This window comes from Mesoplodon bidens (assembly GCF_964165515.1).
Source record: "Mesoplodon bidens genome assembly, chromosome: 16".
NCBI lineage: Eukaryota > Metazoa > Chordata > Mammalia > Artiodactyla > Ziphiidae > Mesoplodon > Mesoplodon bidens.
In genome coordinates this window covers 53,938,738-53,963,244 of record NC_138173.1, presented here as the reverse complement: position 1 = coordinate 53,963,244, position 24,507 = coordinate 53,938,738, and the positions used below count along the sequence as shown (strand labels likewise).

The 24,507-nt window shown below is 33.8% G+C and overlaps 1 protein-coding gene across 3 annotated transcripts in view; it reads left to right on the top strand.

The window, feature by feature from the left end:
• Positions 1 to 24,507, top strand: part of CSMD3 (CUB and Sushi multiple domains 3) — a gene marked incomplete at both ends in the record, with an annotated part of 1,095,706 nt that overhangs the window by 240,369 nt on the left and 830,830 nt on the right. For all 3 annotated transcript variants that reach the window (XM_081258479.1, XM_081258478.1, XM_081258477.1), the window contains one exon: positions 9,962 to 10,156. In XM_081258479.1, the coding sequence (XP_081114605.1) occupies positions 9,962 to 10,156 (195 nt within the window). The remainder of the gene's footprint in view (positions 1 to 9,961; positions 10,157 to 24,507) is intronic.

Sequence of the window (24,507 nt, the reverse complement as noted above, 5' to 3'; positions counted from 1 at the left end):
GTGATTTATTTGACTTCTCTTGAGTCCTCCCCAGCTAAAGCACTACTCATCTCATTTCATATACTATTATTCCTTTTATATAAATATATAACTTAAATTTTTTTCAGTTTTTGGAATTAGTTTTATTATTTAATTTCCCGAAGATTGTATTACGCATGTCTTACTTTTCCAGTTGAGTTATAAGGTCTAAAAGAACAGAAAATGGTTTTTATACCCCGTTGATATTTATACCTCAGGATTCAATAATTATTTGATAATTGTTTAATTGCTGAAATATAATGGTATCTCTCACTCATATTCGATGAATATATAATCTAGTAAATTATCTGTAATCAGTGTAACACATCATTTTAAAGAATTAATTTACTTTTATCCAAAAAGTCTTAATACCGATACTTGTCCCAATTCTGTCATACAGAGAGGAAAGTCTATTCATATTTTTCTATTATTCTGAATCACGCTATCAAATGCTGCCCCTGCCAGATGCAGCATTATTCCATTTATAGAAAGTTTATAGTGACGATGCTGCTAATATGCCTCCATTCTATATTTTTCTTTTGCTTTGTTAATATTCTGGTAGCTATACAGGATATAGTTAGCTTTAAATGATCATAACATTTTTATTTCATGACCTTTCCACCCATCTCTTTTAATACAGTGGTTGTTAGTTTACAAAGCAAATACAATATTGTTCTTCATAAGTTCATTTTAGGTATTTTAGGTGGTAAAATTTATTTTGCCAAAAAAGGGGCACTGCTATTTGAAATTGAAAGATATTAAGTGCCTCTTATTCACAGATCAAAAGTACATATCCAGTAAATGACTGCCTGGATATTGTGCAGTGGGTTTTCTATATTATATTTAACCATTACTCTTGATCTGACTCTCAGAACTTATCTCTATTGCCTGTGAGCCCTACCTACACCCCAATATCAGAACAGAATGATGTTACACATTTTTATGTTTGGTTTTACACTAACTCTTCCACTGGTTCACACTAAGTTCCTTTGGAAATATTATCGGCCCACCAGAAGATTTATCTTAATTAAAAAAAAAAAAGGATAGTAGTCTTTTCTCCTTCTCCTGCTTGAAATACATTGTAATTTAGGTGCATACTTCTCCCCACACCCCCACCATCAATCTAGTAATCTATTATCCACTTAGGTAGATTAGCTAGAACAGTGCTGGTTTGCTCTCATTTCTTCTTTATCAGCCAGTAGTTTGTTTGACTTCCCTTTCATTAGGTTAAAGAAATAAAATAATAATAATAATGGGCGTTTAACCTTTTGATTGCCAAGTCTGAACCTATTTGAAGCTTCAGGATGACTTTCAAAATCGCAAATGAGGCCTAATGTTCCCTCCATCTTCAGCGTCCCAGTGAGGACTGTGGCATGACCAGCAGTTTAGGAATTATTCTCATGTTTAGGAATTGGCTTATAGAAGTTAATGCGTTTTCATAAGAAAACAATTTTGAATGACGCAACTATGTAATTTGACGCATACAAGATGTTGCCAATGTGTTCCAGTGCTTATTATGACACAGGTTTAACACATGATATGCCTATGGCTCTTTTCTATGTACCAGTTACACTCTTCTATTTTGTGTCTAAACATTTACTCCTACAAACTCTGTGTGATCATCTTTTATATTTTTCTATTAGAGATAACTCAATTAACTGAGCAATTCTTTTTTGCTTGCCAACAAAATACCACACAGTGTATCAATACTAAGTCCTTGATACACAAAGATGAATTAGAGCCCCTGTTTCAAGATGCTCATAGGCTAGTGAGAAAGCAAATGTTTAAAGAAATAAATTCCATTTGGTTATATATACTGAAATTAAAGTCCATGGGGACATGATAGATAGAATAACTGATTCAAAATATTCACAAAATGTTTAGTCAAGCCACAGTCTCCAAATGAATTCTCAAACACCATTGATGTCCTGTGTGAATGAAATGATTCAGTATCTGTAGTAAAAGAACATTTCGTAGCACAAAAAAAGTTGGAAAATGTATTAGTTAAGTGCTTTGAAGTCTCAGGATGAGAGGTGCTAGGTGGTTCAACTTGATGTTATGCTCTCCTAAATTATTTTTAATCATCTGGAAAAATAAAACCCTGAGATTAATTTTCTGTAAGAAGCACAAACAACATGGTTTTACTTCCCATAGTAGATATAATTTTACAATGTTTTAAAGCATTGTTAATTGATCTCAGCAGGATCATGCTTCATCTCTTTGACTGAATAATTATGCAATTGTATAGTCATGGTATCCATTATTCTTTCATTTGATTTTCATTCCAGTGTTCAAGGTCAGGTTTTCTTCTTGATATTTTGTTAAGTATCTTGCCTTTCACAATTATCCATGTGTTCCTAAGAAATCGGAATTTTTTTTAGAACCAAGTTTGTTTTAATGTGTTTATTAGTATAAATCACTCATCTTTTCCTAAATTACTTGGTAGAGTTTTATTGAATTTCTTCAAGGAAAACATGACTCTTCTCCTAGAGTCCTTTATAATATATACTCTCTTTCAGGATTTAAATTATATTTTTAACTTTTTATTCTTTAACTTATTGGGGTTTTGTTAGGCTGCAATACATCAAAGATTTTTTTATAATCACTGTGCCTGGTATGATAGCAACCAGGAGATGAAAGAATGAATGAATCAGTGACACTTTGCAAATTTGGTTATACAAATCTTCTACCAGGAGTTGAGATTACACCTTGAATACTTAGCATTTAATGATGTTGACTTAAAAAAATGCATAACCTGAAAGTTGAGAATTATATTTTTTTGGCAGACATACCGAGGACTTAAACCTGGGAGAGAGCCTCTCAGATAGCTCTGAGGGACTGTTCTGACGAGGTAAGGGAAGAGCCAGGATATATAGGAGTTTTTGCAAAAAAAAAAAAAAAAAAACCCCACAAAAACAAACAAATAAAACCCCCACAACAACAGGTAGTCAGAACATCAAAAGATTACTGTTAACTAAAGAAAAAACAGACATCTCAAGTTAATGAATTTAGCACTTTTCTATGTATGGGAAGATGCAAGGATCTAGGTTCATTGAAATCATTCCTTTAATTTGCACCTTAACTATCTAGGGCCAATCTCCTGTTTTCTCCATCCTCAGTCCCTTCCCGGTGCACAGTTGGGGGTGGTTGCAGTGGCTGATGGCTTGATGGCTGCAACATCCTTTGTTTCCTGATATAGCAGGTGACATTTTAGTCCACAGTGAAGGCATGACCCAATCTTTAGTAGATCATAACTTAATCACGCCTAATTTAGATGTTTCAAATGGAAAATTGATTGTAATAATAAAGTTGCAATTTGTTGAGCTAATAATAATGCCTGCCATGTAGTGAGTGTTTGCTCAGCATATAAATTGCTTATATATATTGTTTTATGTAATCATATCAACAGCCTTGTAAAGTCGATATTCTCATATCCAAATAGTATGCATACATTATTTTGGCTGTTTGCCTTTCTAAAAATTAATTTTGGTGATCCTATTTAATGCACTTATTCATATTAAATGGAATTCATATTAAATTAGTAAACTCACATAGTACATATCATACATTCTGTGAAAATCTCTGCTTATATGTATTGGGTTAGCCAAAAGGGTTTTTTTTTTTTTTTTTTTTTTTTTCCCGTAAGATGGCTCTAGTAGCGCTTAGTTGTCTTTAACTTCATTCAAAATAATTTTGTTAGATTGTATGTGACAGCCATCATATCAGTGTGCATTTAAAAAAAGACATCGAAATTGGTGAATTTTTGTGTAACCATTCTGATATTGAAGATGGAAATAAAAAAGCAACATTTTCAGCATATTTTGCTATATTATTTCAAGAAAGGTAAGAATGAAACCAAAACGCAAGAAAAAAAGGTTTGTGCGGTGTATGGAGAAGGTGCTATGACTAATCGAACGTGTCAAAAGTGGTTTGTGAAGTTTTGTGCTGGAGGTTTTTCACTGAATGATCTCCACGGTGGGTAGACCAGTTGAGGTTGATAAAGATGAAATCGAGACATTAATTGAGAACAATCAACATTACCATGCAGGAGATAGCCAGCATACTGAAAGTATCCAAGTCAAGCACTGAAAATCATTTGCACCAGCTTGGTTATATTCATCACTTTGATGTTTGGGTTCCACATAAGTTAAGCGAAAAAAACCTTTTTTTTTTGTTTTTTGCGGTACGCGGGCCTCTCACTGTTGTGGTCTCTCCCGTTGCGGAGCACGGGCTCCGGACGCGCAGGCTCAGCGGCCATGGCTCACGGGCCCAGCTGCTCCATGGCATGTGGGATCCTCCCGGACCGGGGCACGAACCCATGTCCCCTGCATCGGCAGGCGGACTCTCAACCACTGCACCACCAGGGAAGCCCGAAAAAAACCTTCTTGACCATACTTACTCATGCGATTCTCTACTGAAACGTAATGATAACGTTCCGTTTCTAAAACTGTGATGGGCGATGAAAAGTGGATACTGTACAACAATGTGGAATGGAAGAGATCATGGGGCAAGCAAAATGAATCACCACCAAGCACACCAAAGGCCAGTCTTCATCCAGAGAAGGTGATGTGTATATGATGGCATTGGAAGGGAGTCCTCTATTATGAGCTCCTTCCAGAAAACCAAGCGATTAATTCCAATAAATACTGCTCCCAAGTAGACCAACTGAAAGCAGCACTCGATGAAATGCATCCAGAATTAGTCAACAGAAAATGCATACTCTTCCATCAGGGTAACGCAAGACTGCATGTTTTTTTGATGACCAGGCAAAAACTTACAGCTTGGCTGGAATGTTATGATTCATCTGCTGCATTCAACAGACATTGCAACTTCAGATTTCCATTTATTTCGGTCTTTACAAAATTCTCTTCATGGAAAAAAATTCAATTCCTTGGAAGACTGTAAAAGGCACCTGGAACAGTTCTTTGCTTAAAAAGATAAATTTTGGGAAGATGGAATTATGAAGTTGCCTGAAAAATGGCAGAAGGTAGTGGAACAAAAGGGTGAATGTTGTTCAATAAAGTTCTTGGTGAAAATGAAAAAATGTGTCTTTTATTTTTACTTAAAAACTGAAGGCAATTTTGGCCAACACAGTACATTTAGGGATTCCAATTATTTGCTCTCAGTTTTTCTCCTGTGAAGAGTTTATATAAGGTACCTCTCTCAAAGTAACACTTAATGACAGAATAGCTCTTCTTTCTATTCATGACGTATGCATAGGATATATATTCACTACATGAACCTATATATTTTTGGTCAACCCTTTTGGAATACTTCTTTTCCAATTTAGTTTTTACCCTACCACATCCATAAAACCTGTCTTCACTGTATTTTCAAGTCTAATAACTATTATAGTACTTTGAGTCTTATATTTTAAAATTGTGAATATGCATGATAATTCTTTTTTTTTCTTTCCTTCTAGCTAACTCTTTATCCTATTTTTAAACCTTACATCATCAGGAAATTCTTTCCAGACCTTTTAATGTAGACCAAGTTTTCTCAATTATATACTTTCATTTTAGCCTGTATGTTTCCTTTATCCCAATTACTACATTATAATTAATATTCTGCAGTCATTTCTTTCCTTGGTTAACATCAAGTTATGAACTCTATGAAGGAAGGGCCATGTCTGTCATTTGCAAAACTATATCCCCAAAATGTTGCCCATGATAGCTGTTAATAAACATTTGTGGAATGAATATCTACTTTTCATGGGTAACAGCATGCAATTTTGAAATGATCTAAGACTTTTAAGTTAGAGACACAGGCTTGAACCACAAGTCTACAATTCATTAGTTGGGTGGCCATGGGAAAGTTTCTTAAGCTGATTCCCAGTTTCCCTTTCGGTACAATGAGAGAAATCATATATGGTGTTGGGTATTTTGTGAGATGTAAGGTGGGAAAATGAATGCTTAAAGTGTGGCTCAGAGCTGATTTCAACAATTAAGGCTATTAGCATTCTCAAATTGTAAATTTTTAGAAAACAAGGAAGGTGGTGTTGCTTTACCTGTTACACATCACAGAGCAATGTTAATGGTAATCCTCAAGATCCTCTGATGAATAAATCGTGTCATTTACCAAGTTATTTATTGTTATGTTTCCTTTTAACTAATATAGATGAATGTCACTAAACTCTAACCCCTGTAACTCAATTAGATTTTTGTTTATCTTGGATCCCTCCCAAGTAATTGTTCCGCTGTATCAGCAATCCTTTACACTTTAGAATAGTTTGTTACCAAATTCCTTCATGTTACTTGCTGATAATTTCAATATCTGTGAGAAGAGAGAAGATAAATAAAATAAACATCTTTCCAACAAATGCACAATAATTTATTGTGGATAGAGCAGTAAAATTAAATAAAGGGTCTCTGACATTTTTAGAGACATATTTTGAGTGTAAAGTCTTCAGACATGTTTTCCAGTTTTCTTTTCAATTCACTAAACTGTCCACCCTAAGTATTTCAGTTTTGTCTTACAAACATGATCTCGTGGCATAATTCCAAGAGTAAATTCAAATAAACCTTTAGTACGTAGGGAGTTTCTTTTATTTATTAATCTTTGCATTAAAAAATTTGATTAATGCTCAACCAACAGTGTGGTGAATATAACTTGATAGTACCCCACCAATACACTCCAGTCCCATTTTAAACTTTGCATTATGGAATATCAAATGAGATTTATCAGGTTCTGTAGCTTTATTTTAATCACCTAAACCTTTTGATTGATATATTAGTGTCATCTGTTGGTGAAGAAAGATAGCTGTAGTCTGTTCAGCAATTCTGCTTTTAGATGTAATCATCTGCTTCAGAAACACATTGAAGTGACAAGCACAATACGGTTATCTTGCATGTACATTTAATGAATTACATGAAAATTCTTCATTTTATGCTTAAATCTCTATTTTCTTTAAGAATGATTTCATAATAAATAATATCATTACTTTGTAAATACCATGTATATTAATGATTAGTTTGTAATCTGTATTACTGAACGTGACCTACCACATATATCTTCATTTTTTTCCGAAATTCAAACTCTTGATAGCTGGTAGAAACAGTGTTTAAAAATTAATCTAAAGCTAGTTCTAAAATTCTTATAGTAATGAAAAAGCTAATTTTATTTAAAAGTTCAAATGTGCAGCACTCTTTATTTAAAAAAATCAAGACTAAAAAGTGAATGTTCAATCAGAATATAGCAGGTTTTTTAATGGTGGGTTATATAATTCTTCCAGTTAATAACACATCTTTCTTGGCTCTGCGTTTTAAAATGGGCATAAACAGTTTAGAGAGAAGTCCCAAATTAAAGGGTTGGGAGGGCACAAAAAATAGAATCCATGATCAGTGACTATAGAATTGGGATCTATTAAACCTGAATGTGAAGCATCCTAATAATTGTCTTCCTGGGTTACTCATCGTTCAGAGGATGATGGGTAGGTTGTTGTTTTTGAAGGTTAAAGAACAAGGACAAATGAATGCAGGAATTTCTGAAGGTGAGAACCAGATATATTTTGGAATTATCTTCTTTGAGTTTCATTTCGAAACAGGGTAAATTCTTATCTGTCTTCTGGTTTAGAAATAATTCAGCCACAAGGCAAGGGCTAGATTAGGTAATCTGTTAAAATTCCAACCAGTGTTACTATTAATTCACTGATTCACTTCATGTTTTCCTTTCGCTTTAGGTACTTTTTTCTGGGTAATGCATGTTTGTTCATTTAAATAAAAGTTAAATTTGAATATAGCAACTATTTAGAGCTTTCTTCTTTCTTCCTTTCATTCCTACACCTAACCACTTCTTGTAAAATAATTTGGAAACTGCATTTTCCCCTAGATATATAATTTCATGATAATTGAAGTCCTGACCTTAATTATTTCTTAGGGGTGAGAGGGAAAGGAGTGGATTGAATCTAAGGACACAAGTGGTAGTTTCATTAAAAATATTTCCTTTTTCATTACTATATTCAAGGGATTTAATTCTTACTCATTTCATCAAAACTTATTAACCTCACCATCTCTTACAGCAAACATCTCATCTATTAATCAATTGAATTTTCTAAAAAATTAACTATCTCAAAATAAGCTGTTCATTTCAAAAGTATTTTATAAAGAATGGCTGAAAATTTATAGACAATAAATATGTTTTAAATTTTACTGAAAATGAACCTATAAAATATGCCTTTGAGAAATAGTAAAGTGAGATATTAGAAATCATTAATCTTGGTTACAGATATTTTAAAATATTTTACAATGTGCAATTAAATGGTGAGGAAGCTTAAGGAAATTGCCTGTTATTTATAGAAACCATTGATATTTAATTAATATTAGTCAAGTTATTTTCTAGGATTGAGAACCTAAAATAATTGCTTTAAACTAAAAGTATATACTTCATTTCTAATGTATATAGGGCAAGTTCTATGAATCCTCAATACACTTCTCACTGATTGACCTCATTGGAAATTCATCACTGATTTTTTTCTTTTCAGTACTCTTGAAAAATTAAACAGAAAAAAAAATTCACTTAAGAAACACTCTCAAAAGTACTATAAGCATATTATGGGTAATAATATAAAATTTCAGCTTTGTTTACTGTACAAATTATCAATAAATTACGATTGCTTTTGTACAGTTATATCTACATTTTATGAAGTGTTTTATTTTGATATTGTATTTTTACTTACTATTGTTATTGGTATTTTCAATATTAGTGGTTTATAATTATTTGATTTAATGTAAATTGATATTGCATGGAATACTAACTGAACAAATAGGATGAATATCAAGGCTATTTGGAAACATACTTTTTTTTTTGCATTGCGACGTCTTTTTTACCTTTTTATTTTGCAGTAATTTCAGACTTTCAGGTAAATTGTGAAAATAGTACAGAGTTCCCATATACATACTCTTATCCAGCTTTCCTTAATATTAACTGCTTATGTAACCATAGCACAGTTATCAAAACTAGGAAATTAACATTTGTATAATACTATTAAGTAAGCCATAGACTTTACTCAAACTGGAATACCTTTTAATCCATTCATTCCTTACTGTTTGTATTTCTATTGATTATTATTTGTAGTATAAAAGTAGTACAATGTAAAGGTAATATAATAGAAAATTTAGAATATACTATAAGAAAATATAATTCTCCCCAACTTATGCTATTTCTTTATATTTTTCTATTTTTTTCACTTAAAGTGAAAATGTATTTTTCTCTGAGATGAATATTATTTTAAAAATCTCTTATATTTGTATACTTGTATACTTTTAAGCATCAATTAATAAAATAACAGGGCAATAGGTGAATATCAGACAATTTCCAGATATTTTGCCTATTGATCTAGTTAAAATTTCACAAGTGTATGCACTTACTATGATAATTCTCATTGTATTCTCCAGGTTAAACACATATTAGAGCTGGAATTCTAATCTCTCCAACTTCAAAAATATGTCCATTTTTTGCTGCACTATATTTTTCTTATTTAAGTGAAAAAAAGTTTCCATCCAGAATGTATATTTTTTTTCAGATAAATGCTCATTAAGTAGAAGCATCAGAGTAATGGAGAGCATACTGATGAAACTTGATTTGCATATTATTATGTTAGTAGAATTTAACTTAGAAGAAGCCACATAAATGGTATTGATCTTTTTATCTGTAAAATATGAGTAATAAATACTAATTTAAAAAATTGCCACAAACTTAAACAATATAAAATACCTAAATTTTGCTGGCACGAAGAATGACACCTAATACCTATTCGGTAAAATTTCATTCCTTTCCCATACTTCTTTGTTTATGTAATTGAAATAGCAGACATTTCCATTTTTCTGTAAATCTTTTTAAAAGAAAAAAAAAAGACACCTGTATCTACATATAATTTTATAAATGTAAAATGTTAAAAATATATATTAAAATAACTGTAAACTCTCCTTTTGCCTCCCTTCTATAGAATTGCAGAGTAGCTCTTGTGGAAATCCAGGAGTTCCACCCAAAGGTGTGCTATATGGTACACGGTTCGATGTTGGGGACAAGATCCGCTACAGCTGTGTAACTGGATATATCCTTGACGGCCACCCTCAACTCACCTGTATAGCCAGTTCAGTTAATACAGCTTCATGGGATTTTCCTGTTCCCATCTGTAGAGGTAAAGAAAAAAATAATGTTAATTTTTATGTTGACTGAATATTCGTTTGACATAATGAAAATATTTTAAAAATAAGGGTGATAATCAGACAGTATATTTGCAAAACATATTTGGTGCTTGTTTCTTTTATAAAATCTGAAGCTTAGAAAAAAGCACATGCAGTACATGAAAGATTAACAAAAATACTTAGGACAACATTACTTGTGAAACGAGACAATGGATTATATTTTTATATTTCTATACATATTTATACATTCATTGTGTATGTATGTGTCTTGATGTTTGTACTGGAAAAACACGGAGTTTATGATGCTTAGAAATTTAGTTAGGCTGTCAAAGTCATGATTTTGTTTTCATTTTGAAATATTGACTGAATCTATGAATCTTTTAAAGATTTCTGGTAGAGAGCTTAGCATGGGAATTCGTGAAATTAAGAATGCTGTATAATTTATTATCGATACTAATAAGGATCACTTGTATTATGAGGAAAACATAGTAATATACTAATGTAGACAAAGGTACAAAGCACATAGCCTGGAAGACAGAACATGTTCAACATTAGCTGAATTCGTGCATGAATCTTGCCCACAGAAATTCTCTGGAGAAATCATTATCTCAAGTCATCTGCCCATTTTTTGATCAGGTTTTGTTGTTGTTGAGTTCTATGAGTTCATTTTCTATACTGGTTATTAACCCCTTATTTATTATAGTATTTGCAAATATCTTCTCCCATTCAGTAGGTTGTGTTTTCATTTTGTTGGTCCTTTGCTTTGCTGTTCAGAAGCTTTTTAGTTCGATGTCGCCCCATTTGTTTATTTTTGCTTTTGTTTCCTTTTCCTTAGGAGACATATCCAGAAAGATATTGCTAAGATCGATGACAAACAGTGTACTGTCTATGCTTTCTTCTAGGCGTTTTATGGTTTTGGGTCTTATATGCAAGTCTTTAATCCATTTTGAGCTGATTTTTGTATATGGCATACAATAGTGGTCTAATTTCATTCTTTTGCATGTGGCTGTCCAGTTTTCACAATGCCTTTCACCGCAGAGACTATCCTTTGTCAACTGTGTGTTCTTTGCTGCTTTGTCATAAATTAATTTTCCATATATATGTAGTTTTATTTCTGGGCTCTCAATTCTACTCCATTTGAGCTCTATGTTTTTCTGCCAATATCATGCTGTTTTGATTATTATAGCTTTGTAATGTAATTTGAAATCAGTGTGATATGTCCAGTTTTGTCCTTTTTCCTTGGAATTGCTTCAGCCACTCGGTGTCTTTTGTGGTTCCATATAATTTTTAGGGCTTTTTGTTCAGTTTCTGTGAAAAATGTTGCTGGAATTTTGATAGGGATTTCATTGAATCTGTAGATTGCTCTAGGTAGTATGGATGCTTTAACAATGTTAATTATTCCAATGTTAATTCTTCTAATGAATTAACAGTGTTAATCCATGAGCTGAGCGTGGAATATCTTTCCATTTCTTTGTGTCTTCTAGGCCTTTATAACATTGAAATACTCTTTTCTATACCTATTTTATTGAGAGTTTTTTGTCATAAATTTGTGTTGAATCTTGTCAGATGCTTTTTCTGTATCTATTGAGTGGAACGTATATTTATTTTACATTTTGTTAACGTGATATATGTGTGTGTGTTCGTATATATACACACAGATGTGTGTGTGTGTGTGAGTGTGTGTGTATATATATATCTCACATTGCTTGATTTGCAGATGTGGAACCATCCTTTAATTCTAGGAATAAATCCCACTTGATCATGATGTATGCTCTCTTAAAATTCATTATAACATAAATAGTAACATTAATAGTAACATAATTTTTGCATATATGTTCATCAGATGTTGGCCTGTAAATTTCTTTTCTTGTGTGTACTTGTCTGGCTTTAGTATCAGGGTAATGTTGGCCTCATAAAATAAGTTAGAAAGCATTCCTCCTTTTCAGTTTTTTGGAAAAAATTGAGAAGAATGGGTGTTAAATATTCTTTGAATATTTTGTAGAATTCACCTGAAAAGCCATTTTGGATCTGGAATTTTGTTTTTTGTGAGGTTTTTGATCACTGTTTTAATTACCTTATCAGTTTTCTGTCTATTCAAATGTTTTATTTCTTTATGATGTAGTCTTGGAACATTTTATGATTCTAAGAATGTATCCATTTCTTCTTGATTGTCCAATTTGTTGGTGTATAGCTGTTCATAGTATTCTTTTATAATCCTTTGTACTTCTGTGATATCTTTTGTTACTTCTTCACTTTCTTTTTAGATTTTATTTATCTGCACCTTCTTTCTTCTTTTTTTTTCCTTAGTGATTGTAGCTAAAGGTTTATCTTTTCAAAGAACCAGCTCTTAATTTCATTGATCTTTTCTATTTTCTGTTTAGTCTCTTTTCATTTATTTCTACTCTGATCTATATGATTTCCCTTCTACTCAGTTTGGGATTTGTTCTTTTTTTTTTTTTCCCCTAGTTCTTTTAGGTTAGATTGTATATTTGATATTTTTCTTATTTCTTGAGGTAGGGCTGTTTGGCTGTAAACTGCCCTGTTGGTACCACGTTTGCTACATCTGATAAGTTTTGGTATGTTGTATTTTCATTTTCATTTGTCTTCAGGTGTATTTTTATCTTCCTTTGATTTCATCATTGATCCAATAGTTGTTCAGTAGCATGTTGTTTACGTTTCACATATGTGTGATTTTTTTAGCTTTCTTCTTGTAATTGATATCTAGTTTCATACTGTTGTGATCAGAAAAGATGTTTGATATGATTTCAGTCTTCTTAAATTACTGAGACTTTTTTGTGTGTGTCCCAAGAAATGCTCTATCTTTGAGATGTTCCATGTGCACTTGAGAAGGCTGTGTGTTGCGCATTTGGATGTAATGTTCTGTAAATTTATTAACTCCATTTTATCTAGTGTCTCATTTAAGGCCACTGTTTCCTTGTTGACTTTCTCTCTGGATCATCATTCACTGATGTAAGTGGGATGTTAAAATCCCCTACTATTATTGTGTTGCTCTGAGTTTCTCACTTAGTTCTGTTAATAATTGTTTTATATATGTTGGTGCTCCTATGTTAGGGGCATATGTATTAATAACTGTTGTGTCTTCTTGATGAATTGTACCTTTTATCATTATAGTATTTCCATATCTGTCTTCTTATCATTTTTTGGTTTGAATTCTCTTTTGTCTCATATGAATATGGCTACATCCACTTTCGTTTGGCTGCCATTTGCTTAGAGTGTCATCTTCCATCCCTTCCCTTTGAGTCTGTGCTTGTCTTTAGAGCTGAGCTGAGTCTCCTGGAGAGCATATAGTTGGCTGTTGTGTTGTATTCTGTCTATCCACTCTGTGTTTCAATTGGTGAATTCAGTCCATTTACATTCGTACTTCCATTTTGTTTTCTGGTTGCTCTAAACCTCTGTTATTTCTTTTTGTCTATTGTTTCTGTCTGCCATTTTATTTTGGTGATTTTCTATGACATATTTCTCAGTTTCTTTTTTCTTTCCTTATAGTGTCTCTGCTCTAGATTTGTGTATTATGGTTACCATGAGGTTTACATAAAACATCTCATAAATAAAATAGTCTTCTTTTATTGAAGTATAGTTGATTTACAGTGTTTCAGGTGTACAGCAAAGAGATTCAGTTATATCTGTCTATTCTTTTTCATATTCTTTTCCATTATATGTTATTGCAAGATAGTGAATGTAGTTCCCTGTGTTATACAGTAGGTCCTTGGTGTTTATCTATTTTATATATCTGTTATTCACAATTTCCCAATTTATCCCTCCCCCCTTCCCCTTTGGTAATCATAAGTTTGTATTCTGTCTCTGAGTCTAGTTCTGTTTTGTAAATAAGTTCAATTGTATCATTTTTTTTAAATTCCACATATGTTATATCATGTGATATTTGTCTTTCTCTGTCTGACTTCACTTAGTGTGATAATTTCTAGGTCTATCCATGTTTCTGGAAATGGTATTACATCATTCCTTTTTATGGCTGAGTAACAGTCCATTATATGTGTAGTGGAATATTTTATAAATGTGTGTGTGTGTGTATATATATATGTGTGTGTGTATAGATATGTATATATGTGTGCTGTGTCTGCTTTATCCATTCATCTGTTGATGGACATTAAGGTTGCTTCCATGTCTTGGCTCTTGTAAATAGTGCTGCTATGAACATTGGGGTGCATATATCTTTTCAAATTAGAGTTTTAATCTTTTCTGGATATATGCCCAGGAGTGGGATTGATGGATCATATGGTAGCTCTATTTCAGTTTCTTATGGAACCTCCATACTGTTCTCCACAGTGGCTGCACCAGTTTACATTCCCACCAACAGTGTAGGAGGATACCCTTTTCTCCACATCCTCTCCAGCATTTGTTATTTGTTGACTTTTTGATGATGGCCATTTTGACTGGTGTGAGGTGGTACCTCATTGTAGTTTTGATTTGCATTACTCTAATAATTAGTGAGGTAGAGCACCTTTTCATGTGCCTGTTGGCCATCTGTGTGTCTTCTTTGGAGAAATGTCTATTTAGGTCTTCTGTGCATTTTTTGACTGGGTTGTTTGTTTTTTTGATATTGAATTGTATAAGCTGTTTGTATATTTTAGAAATTAACCCCTTGTTGTTTGCATTGTTTGCAAATATTCTCTCCCAGTCCATAGGTTGTCTTTTTGTTTTGTTTATAGTTTCCTTTGCTGTGTAAAGGCTTTTAAGTTTAACTAGATACTATTTGTTTATTTTTGCTTTTGTTTCCATTATCCTTGGGGACAGATCCAATAAAATATTGCTGTGTTTTATGCCAAAGAGTGTTTTGCCTATGTTTTTCTCTAGGAGTTTTATAGTATCCAGTCTTACATTTAGGTCTTTATTCAATTTTGAGTTTAAATCTGTATGTGGTGTTAGAGAATGTTCTAATTTCATTCATTTACATGTAGCTGTCCAGTTTTCCCAGCACCACTTATTGAAGAGAGTGTCTTTTCTCCATTGTATATTCTTGCCTCCTTTGTTGTATATTGACCATAAACGTGTGGGCATATTTCTGAACTTTCTGTCATTTTTATGTCTGTTTTTATGCATGTGCCATACTATTTTGATAACTGTGGCTTTGCAGTATAGTCTGAAGTCAGGGAGCATGATTCCTACAGCTCCATTCTTCTTTCTCACGATTGTTTTGGCTATTTGGGGTCTTTCGTGTTTCCATACAGATTTTAAAAAATTTTGTTCCAGTTCTGTGAAACATGCCATTGGTAATTTGATAGGTATTGCATTGAATCTGTAGATTGCCTTGAGTAATATGATCATTTTAACTATATTGATTCTTCCAATCCAAGAACATGGTATGTCTTTCCATCTGCTTGTGTGGTCTTCAGTTTCTTTCATCAGCATCTTATAGTTTTTGGAGTACAGGTCTTTTGCCTCCTTATGTAGGTTTATTTGTAGATATTTTATTCTTCTTGATGTGATGGTAAATGGGATTCTTTTCTTAATTTCTCTTTCTGCTATTTTGTTGGTAGCATATAGAAATGCAACAGATTTCTGTATATTAATTTTGTATCCTGCAACTTTACTGAATTCATTGATGAGCTCTAGTAGTTTTCTGGTAGCGTCTTTAGGATTTTCTACGTATAGTATTATGTTATTTGCAAACAGTGACAGTTTTACAGCTTCCTTCCCAATTTGGATTCATTTTCTTTCTTCTCTGATTGCTGTGGCTAGGACTTCCAAAACTATGTGGAATAGAAGTGGCAAGAGTGGGCATCCTTGTCTTGTTCCTGAGTGGGCATCCTTGTCTTGTTCCTGATCTTAGCAGGAATGTGTTCAGCTTTTCACCATTGAGTATCATGTTAGCTGTGTGTTTGTCATATATGGCCTTTATTATGTTGAGGGTTTTTCCCTGTATGTTCACTTTCTGGATAGTTCTTATCAAAAATGCATGTTGAATTTTATCAAAAGCTTTTTCTGCATCTATTAAGATGATCATATGGTTTTTATTCAGTTTGTTTATGTGGTATGTCAAACTGATTGATTTGTGGATATTGAAAAATCCTTGCATCCCTGGAATAAATCCCACTTGATCATGTTGTATGATCCTTTTAATGTGCTGTTGGATTCTGGATAATTCTCCATAAGTGTGACTTTAAGTTTGGTTTCTGGAGAATTTTCTTTTTTGTGATGCTGTGTTACCATGGTTTTTCATGGGGCTTGAGCTGTTCTTATGCCAGCACATTTGAAGTAGTGGACACTTTTCTTCTTTAGATGAACGTTCTTTTTTTCCTTGATTCTAATGATTTAACAGATTAGTAGTCAGAGGCCTTTCTTTTGTTTTTCAATAGCTTGTGCTATAGCACTGTTTTTGGTTTCTCTTACCTGAGCTGCCTGTAGTTATATTTGAGAATCAGCACTTTCCACCCTCTACCACCTTTGCTAGAGGTATTGCCTTGCGCCAACATTGTAGCTGCTTGTGCCTCGCTGCTGCTAATGATGCTGTTGTAGCTGGCATCATTACCTGGGGCACTGGGATGGCAAGAACCTACTCTGTGCCCAGGATCTCCTGAGTCTCAGGCTCTGCTACAGTGGAGGGAGTGGGAGAGTAGGCAGTGAGCTGGAGTCTCAGTTGCCTCTACTGCATCTGGGGTTATTAGGTTTGCATGTGCTACTGCTGTGGATGGGCAGGGCTGCAGTGGTAGGCACCTTCATGGATGGAGAGACCAGTTGCAGGCTCAGCTGCCACTGCTGCCTGGTTCCCTGTGAACATGGGAACCACTGTGTCTGGGAGGCTGGAGTTATGTATGCCTCCTTCCCTGCTGCTACCAGGTTCTCTGGGACTGTGCGCTCAGCTGCTGTGGTTGGGGGTTCAGGATCTCAGGCACTGTCTCTGCTTTTCTTCTGATTCTGCCTTCTCTATGTATTCCAGCTCACCCACCTTTACATGTACAGATGTGTGGAACTCTCCAGCACCCTGGTGTGCTGGGCCAAGCCATATTTTTTGAGTTATGGATTCTTACTGGTTGTAGTTTGAAGAGGAGAGACAAAGAGAGCATCTCTCGTTCCACCATGATGCTGATGGCACCCCTGTCTACTTCTGTGACTCCTAATTAACTACCGTTTGCTTAAGTATTTATAGTATATTAGGAAATTTATAAGCATGCTCACTTTTAAATTTCACAGTATGAAACTGAAGCTCAAAAATTAAAAAAAAATGTTCAAGGTTACTCATTAAATGTCAAGAACCATGAAGAGTTTGAGATTTTACTTGACTTGGAATTAATGATTTCTCTTCCACAGTTTCTTAGATGGTGATAGAAGACACAAGACTCTTGGGTCAGAAACAAAGGAGAGTTTATTATTCACAGAAGTGTCAGGAGACAGAGCATCAGCATTTGTGCCAGTTCTCCAAGCCCCAGTTCCCATAGAATGTATGAAGAGTATGAGATATCTGCATATGTAGTATGTGTTGTTATAGGAGAGGAATCATGAGCTTCAGGACAAATACCTTTGAAAAGATAGTTTGGTACAAAGAGAAGAAAGACAGTTGGAATCTCTGCTTGCAAGATGTACAGAAACATTAGAGTCTGATGAAGAAATTTTTTCTCGATTTGGGGTGTGGTGGGGGGGATGCCAGATTTGAACCCATTCTGTCAGGTTCCAAAGCCTTAGCTTGTTATCCCTTTGATACTTCACCAAAATTATTTGCGTCTGTCTTCAAAAATGTTTAATAACAAGGGAGTAAATGGAGTTTTATATGTGAATCAGTCCAAAAATGCTTAGTCAATTTTTTAAATGCATAAAACTCCCTAAATCAAAAGGACTTATTAAGGTACTTAAAACCAAGAAGTGTTTTAAGAGGTTTCAGTGGAGTATTCCCAACACTATCTTAGTTAATTTCCTTGGTGGGGCTCCTTTTTTCCCTTCAGCTAAGAACCTATGGGGTCAGGAAGATCTGAATCTAAATACTCATTCTTCCACTTACCTACTAGGGCCTTTGAGCAAAAATTACATTATTTTAGAAACTATTTCTTTAGCTATAATAGAATTAATAGACAGAAATACCAAAATCACAGTACTGTTGGAGTTTAATATGATAGCATATGTAAAGTGTCAGTTACATACAAAGTTATTTATGTAGCTCTATCCAGTTTTCCTTAGCACTTGTTGCCATCTTCTCTTTAAAAAAAGGAATTACAGTCAATAAAATCTTGATGAATAATATCACTTATACTTATATCCAAGTCTAACCTTACAACCAGCAGTTCTGTTTTTGTTGTTGATTTTGTTGCCATTTTGTTTGTTTTTGCCAGGGCATATACTCTACTTCCCTACTCCTCATCTTCAAGTCCCTTCAGGCATATTTTCTTTGACTCCCATTCTAACCTCTATGGCTTTTATCTATCAAAAAACGACCCCCATTGTTTGTTTTGAAATTCTGTCTCCTCAACTTCATTGTGCCAAGCTTACCTTTTTTTCTCTTTATCAATAATACTGATGAGTACATTTACTCATTCAAATATATTTATTAAAGGGCCTGCTCTGTGCAAAGCATTATTTCATGTGATGAGGATCAAAATATGATTAAGAAACACTTCTTGCCTTTAAGAGCCCAGTTCTAGTGGGACTGATCATAATGTAATCAAGTAGTTACAGTAATGTGTGATAATTGCTTTAATATCAGAATCTATAGAATGTTAGGCACCTTGATAAGGAAGACCTTAATTTCTCCCAGTTGAGTGGAAGGGAGTTGAGGTTGGAACAGTGCTTTAAGAGAAAATTTCACAGAGGACTTGCTAAAAATACAAACTGTATAGAGCAAGAACTTTTTCAATGAGGCAATAATTTTCCTTTCTAGCCTCAAGTGTAGTTCTCATGTATTATTACTAATATTCACTGGCTAAAGGTGGAGTCTATGAAGTCATACTTCATACAGCATATGATCTAGTTTTCTAAGGAACAATTTACCACCCGCTAGCTATTTTTTTTAATTAAAACTTAAAAAGGTAGAGGGATAGTGAATTTGGATTTTGTGTGTTTGCCATTTTTGAAAAAAAAAAAAAAAGACTCTTCAGTCCATGGCTTCCCTCCTCTACTCTTTGCCACTTGATAGCATACTGATTCTTTAATTTATAACTTTGCAGGAGGCTGATAACATTGTAATGATCTGCTTATTGCTTTCCCTGGAGTTTACATATTCTCTCCTTGATGAAACCTTTGCTTTTAGAGAGTTATTTTGGTGATCCCTAACCATGATAGTTTAAGAAAAATGAATGAGCCTCATGAACCTAGAGAGTATGGTGCAAGGGTTTTTGTGTTCACAAGCATGATGAATTTTATCAACACCATCTGCTAGTATTTGTAAAGGCATTTAACTGCTTGATGCTGGGCTAAACAATATTCCGTAAAAAGTGAAACCAAATTCCTGTGCACTAAGTCTGGATTGAAAATACCTGGCATACATACCTGTTCTGCACTTCTCCCTTTGATAGACATTCCATGCCATTTATCTCACTGAGCTTTAATGTGGCCTCAGAGTCCTTCTGAACTCTGTGCTCCCAACACTTCTTAGAAGTTAAGAGCAGGTGGCAGACAAGGTGAAATGGATTTGCTAGTCCTAGATTAACCATTCTAAAATTCATAATGATATTCTATATTCAGAATGGCATTTTGGTATACACAACCTGGGGCAAACTAATAAAAGTGCATGTGAAAGTTACACATAAATTAAGTGTAACTTTGAATTTTTCTACCACACTTTCCATTACTATCTTGACAACGTTATCTGGGCCCCAAATCTTTCATTAGCCTTATCATTTCACATACAGGGATCTGGTCTCTTTATGTGAACGGCTGTATTTAATAGTAATGAGGAAAACATTTTCTGCATGCCTTTTAATAAACAAGCAAGAGAAGTGTAAATCATTTGATAATGGGGTTATTTTATCACCTCAAAGACTACCAAAATCCTAGTGATGTCAGGCTACAAGGAAAAATTGACAAGTGTCCCAGGTCACTTGCTGTTTCTTCATCTCTCCCAGGAAAATGTAGGCTGTTCTATCAACAATCAGGCCAGCACGCAACCACCTTCTCATGTACCCTAACCTTGTTCTGAAAAGTTCATTTGTGTGATTAAAAGGATGAAAATGTCTTGACTAAATTGTCTTAGTAGTGTCCAGTATGATGGAGCAAAGGATGCAAGACTTGTCTTTAAGGGTATAAAGAGCCATGAGCTGATTTGCCTTCCTGCCACATATTACTGGAATGTTGTTTCCTTTGTCAAAAATTGAATATTTTTACTTATCTCAGGAGATTGTAAATGTTAGAGAGACTGGATTAAATGAGATCACATTTTTTAAATGTTTCTATAATGCCTAGCACATAGAAGGTACTCAAAAATTACAAATTGTTTCAAATACATAAAAATATAATATAGAAGTAATAGCTATCACTTGTGTTACATATGTGTTTAGAATATTTTAAAATATCCATTGCCAGTTAAACATATGCCTATAGCTCCAAGATATTAAAACAAGAGAGTAAAAAAGTCTGCAAAAAGTGGACTTTTGTCTAATAAAAGCTTTGATTTCCTTTACATGTCTGCCACTGAGAAGATATAGAATCTTTATGTGGATATTTAGTGTTTCAGGTCTCAGTTTTCTCATCTGTATGATAGGAGAGTCCTTACTACTTGATAGTTACTATAATGAGGATTATATTAGTTAATATATATAAAATACAGACTCTATAATATTCAACAAGTAGTGATTACTGCCTTACTTCTTACTTGATGATAGTCATCATCAAAACAGTTATTTGAAAACCGATCTGGATATATCCATTCTATGACCATACAGGCAGAAGAATTAATTTTTCTCAGAGTTGTAGTAGTTAAGGGGAACTTTAAACCCCACATTAGCCTAACACATTAGGTTGGGATCATCAAGTAATAAACATCAGTGGTGAAAATATGTTTCCCATGGGTAACAGCATTTCTGAGTCATTAATTTCTGGAAGTTCTCACATTTGAAATATATTCAGCAGTTAAACTGGTATCTACTAAGAAGTCACTATGCACATGCCATACAGCTAAGAGCCATGATAATTGAAACAGCCCCAGGCCTCATGAAACTCATAGTCTATTGAATATGGGAACTTTTCTTTGGAAGATGATCTATTTGGTGACCTGGGTTATTGTCCAAATGTGTGTACTTTAATTCCATGCAAAAAGATAGAGTGGCATTCTTGTATAAGAAATAGGTGCTGGCCTTTTGTGTATTTCTGATATTTAGAAAAGAAAATCAGGGATTTCTATATTTTTACCATATAATTGTCTGCTGCTGCATTTAGCAGTCAGCATTCTCTTTAACATTCAACTCACACATTATTTTCCCCACTAGGTATTTGTGAGTTACAGCTTCCTCCATTCAGGATCTGTTTACTATTTTTTCCTTTTCCATCCTGTATATAATAACTCAAATGTTTTTGTTGCCTTACTCTATTGTCCAAGTTTTTTGTTCCTTCATATGTCATTCTCATTTTAAATTAATCAATTTTATTTGACAATAAAGAAATGGTCATTAAGTCTGTACTTTTTTGGTATTATATGTTATTATAATTTATAGATGTTAATGTTAATTTATAGATGTTTGTGGTTTTTTTCCTTAATGGAATGATTTCCACTTGTTTCTCTTTTTCTACAGTTCCTAGAAAGATGCTGACAAATGTGTATTTTGAAAATCAAACACAAAACTCAGTTTCTTTTTGAGGCAACTGAGTCTTCAATTGTTTATGCCTAGTCTGTGTAACTTTAAGCCATATATTTCTGTGGAGACTTTTGTTTATTTGGAGTTTTTTGTTTATTTGTTTTGATGTGTAAGAATTTAAAGTATTTGTTCTAAATGAAAGATTCATATTGCTTGAGGAAAGTTTATATTTTTGAAGAATAACAAAATAGTTTGATAATTTTATACCCAAAATAAAAACAGAATTTTATAAATATTAAGCAATAGTCATTTCTAACACCTACATTTCAAATCTTGTAGAAAGAAAGAAAAATTATACTGTCTCAATGCTCACAAAGCATTCACATGATTATTTGGGACCATGACTTACAGAAAAGATGATGGAACATGCTTAGCCAAAAATATATTGACAGCTTCAGAATTTCCTGTGGTGAAGTAGATTGTTCAATGCATGATAAGAACCTTGAAGATCAATCACCTAACTTCCTACTAGGATATAAATTCAGTGAACCACACCAATGACCATCTGGTATTCTATTGCTCTTTGTAAAGCCATCACTCCAAAGATAAGGCAAAATAATTTAGGAAAATGAATAGAAGAAGGGGAATCGTAGCTTACCAAAGACATTGAGTAATGTCATGTGACACATGGCTAGCTATGTGGACTAGCTTCATGTGAAAAGTCCTTTTTTTGTGTGCTAAGAAAGCACAGTAAACAAAATTTTTAAAGGAATCATTCTAGAAGGACACTTAATACATTTTTGGCTTGGGCTCTTTCTCTCCTATGCAGTATTATTGGTCACCTTAGTAAGTTATGTTAAGTGTGTGTGTGTGTTTGAGCCATTCAGTGATGAAAGATCTTTCATGCAGTTAATAATAGAAGACAAAATTTAAATGTTGAAATTTGAATGCCTTCAGAAATTCTACTTTTTTGGTCTATTGCTCAGTGTGCTTGAAGTCTAACATCTTTCTATAGTCACTTTTCTTAGGATTGTCCCAAGTGCAGATCTGACTCAACAAATAATTTGCTTTTTTACTATATAATTGTTATGTATGTAAAACTGGTGCTAAATATCTTAAATATTGAAGGAGTCTTAAAAAATAAGTATTTTATCTATAGTTTTTAATGGTTCCATATTTATGTCACTAATTCCTTGTATTTTTGAGTCAGACAGTTTTCCCTTCATTTATTGCTCCTTATGTTTGAGGTTACCGTAGCATTCAAACTAAGTTACAGTTTTAAGGTCACTTATTATATATTTGTATTTGACTTATAGCTACTGTAAAAAAGGCAGATGATGTAGCATAAAAACATGCTTTACACAGTAAATACAATAAATGAGAATAAGGATAACTGTGTTAAGAGAAAATAATGGAAGAGCAAGTCGAAACCAAGAGCAAAGTTAATATATTTACCAAAGGGTCAATGACCATCATTTCTCTACTCTTTGATATATGGCTTTTTTAGTGTTGTTTTTCCTGAGCACCAGTGTTTTGATTAGTTTATAGGAGGTGAAGCTTTCATTCTATAATACTCTGACTTCAGTTAGCAGGAGTAGTGAGCAGAGGCCACTTTCATTATTTTCTGTCATTTGAACAATAATGCAATTTATATCCCACAGTGTTAATCAAGTGACCTTTAAGTGTATTTTCTATTATTTTGTAGGAACAAATTATTAGTGAGGAGTAATTTAATCATTTAATGAGAACCTCAGTCAGTTTCATCGATTTTTCTTTTTTCTTTTTTTTTTGTGGTACGTGGGCCTCTCACTGTTGTGGCCTCTCCCGTTGCGGAGCACAGGCTCCGTACGCAAGGCTCAGCGGCCATGGCTCACGGGTCCAGCCACTCCGCAGCATGTGGGATCTTCCCGGACCGGGGCACAAACCCGTGTTCCCTGCATCGTCAGGCGGACTCTCAACCACTGTGCCACCAGGGAAGCCCTCATCGATTTTTCTTAATTAAATTTAGGTTAATTCCTCTGCCCTCATGAGTAATTCAGCCCAAGAGAGATATTATAATGAACATCTGTGGAGATGTTTGAGATAAAGTGACTGCAGTTCAGGAAGAAAAAAAAGTAATAAAAAAGTCTTTTCATTTTATTTAATACATCAAAATTGACTAATGTGTGGCTTGTATCGGTTAGATTAGGCTAGGTCATGCGGCAACAAGAAATAACCCTATAATCTCAGTACCTTCATAAAATGAAAGTTAAATATTTTCTCAGTCTACCTATAGAATGCAAGCAGCAGGTGGGCTCTGCTTACCATAGTCATTGACTAGCTCAGGGTTATAGAGGCCCCATCTCAGGACATTTTCCCATAACTTCTAATGCGGGGGAAAAAAAGGACAAAGGGCAACTAGATAGTGTTTCTTAAAACTTTGGTCAGGAGGTGAGACAGGATATATCTATTTTTTATTTCATTGGCTAAAACAAGCCACGTGACTCCAAATGGTATAGAAGTACATCCTACACAATCATAGAAGTAGCAGAATATTTATAAATATTCATAATACTTCCAACATGGCTTTTAGGAACAGATATTATATCTGGAGTTCCTAACAAGGGCACCCCCTTTTCTTAGGTAAAAAAACATCAATATTGGCTAACGGG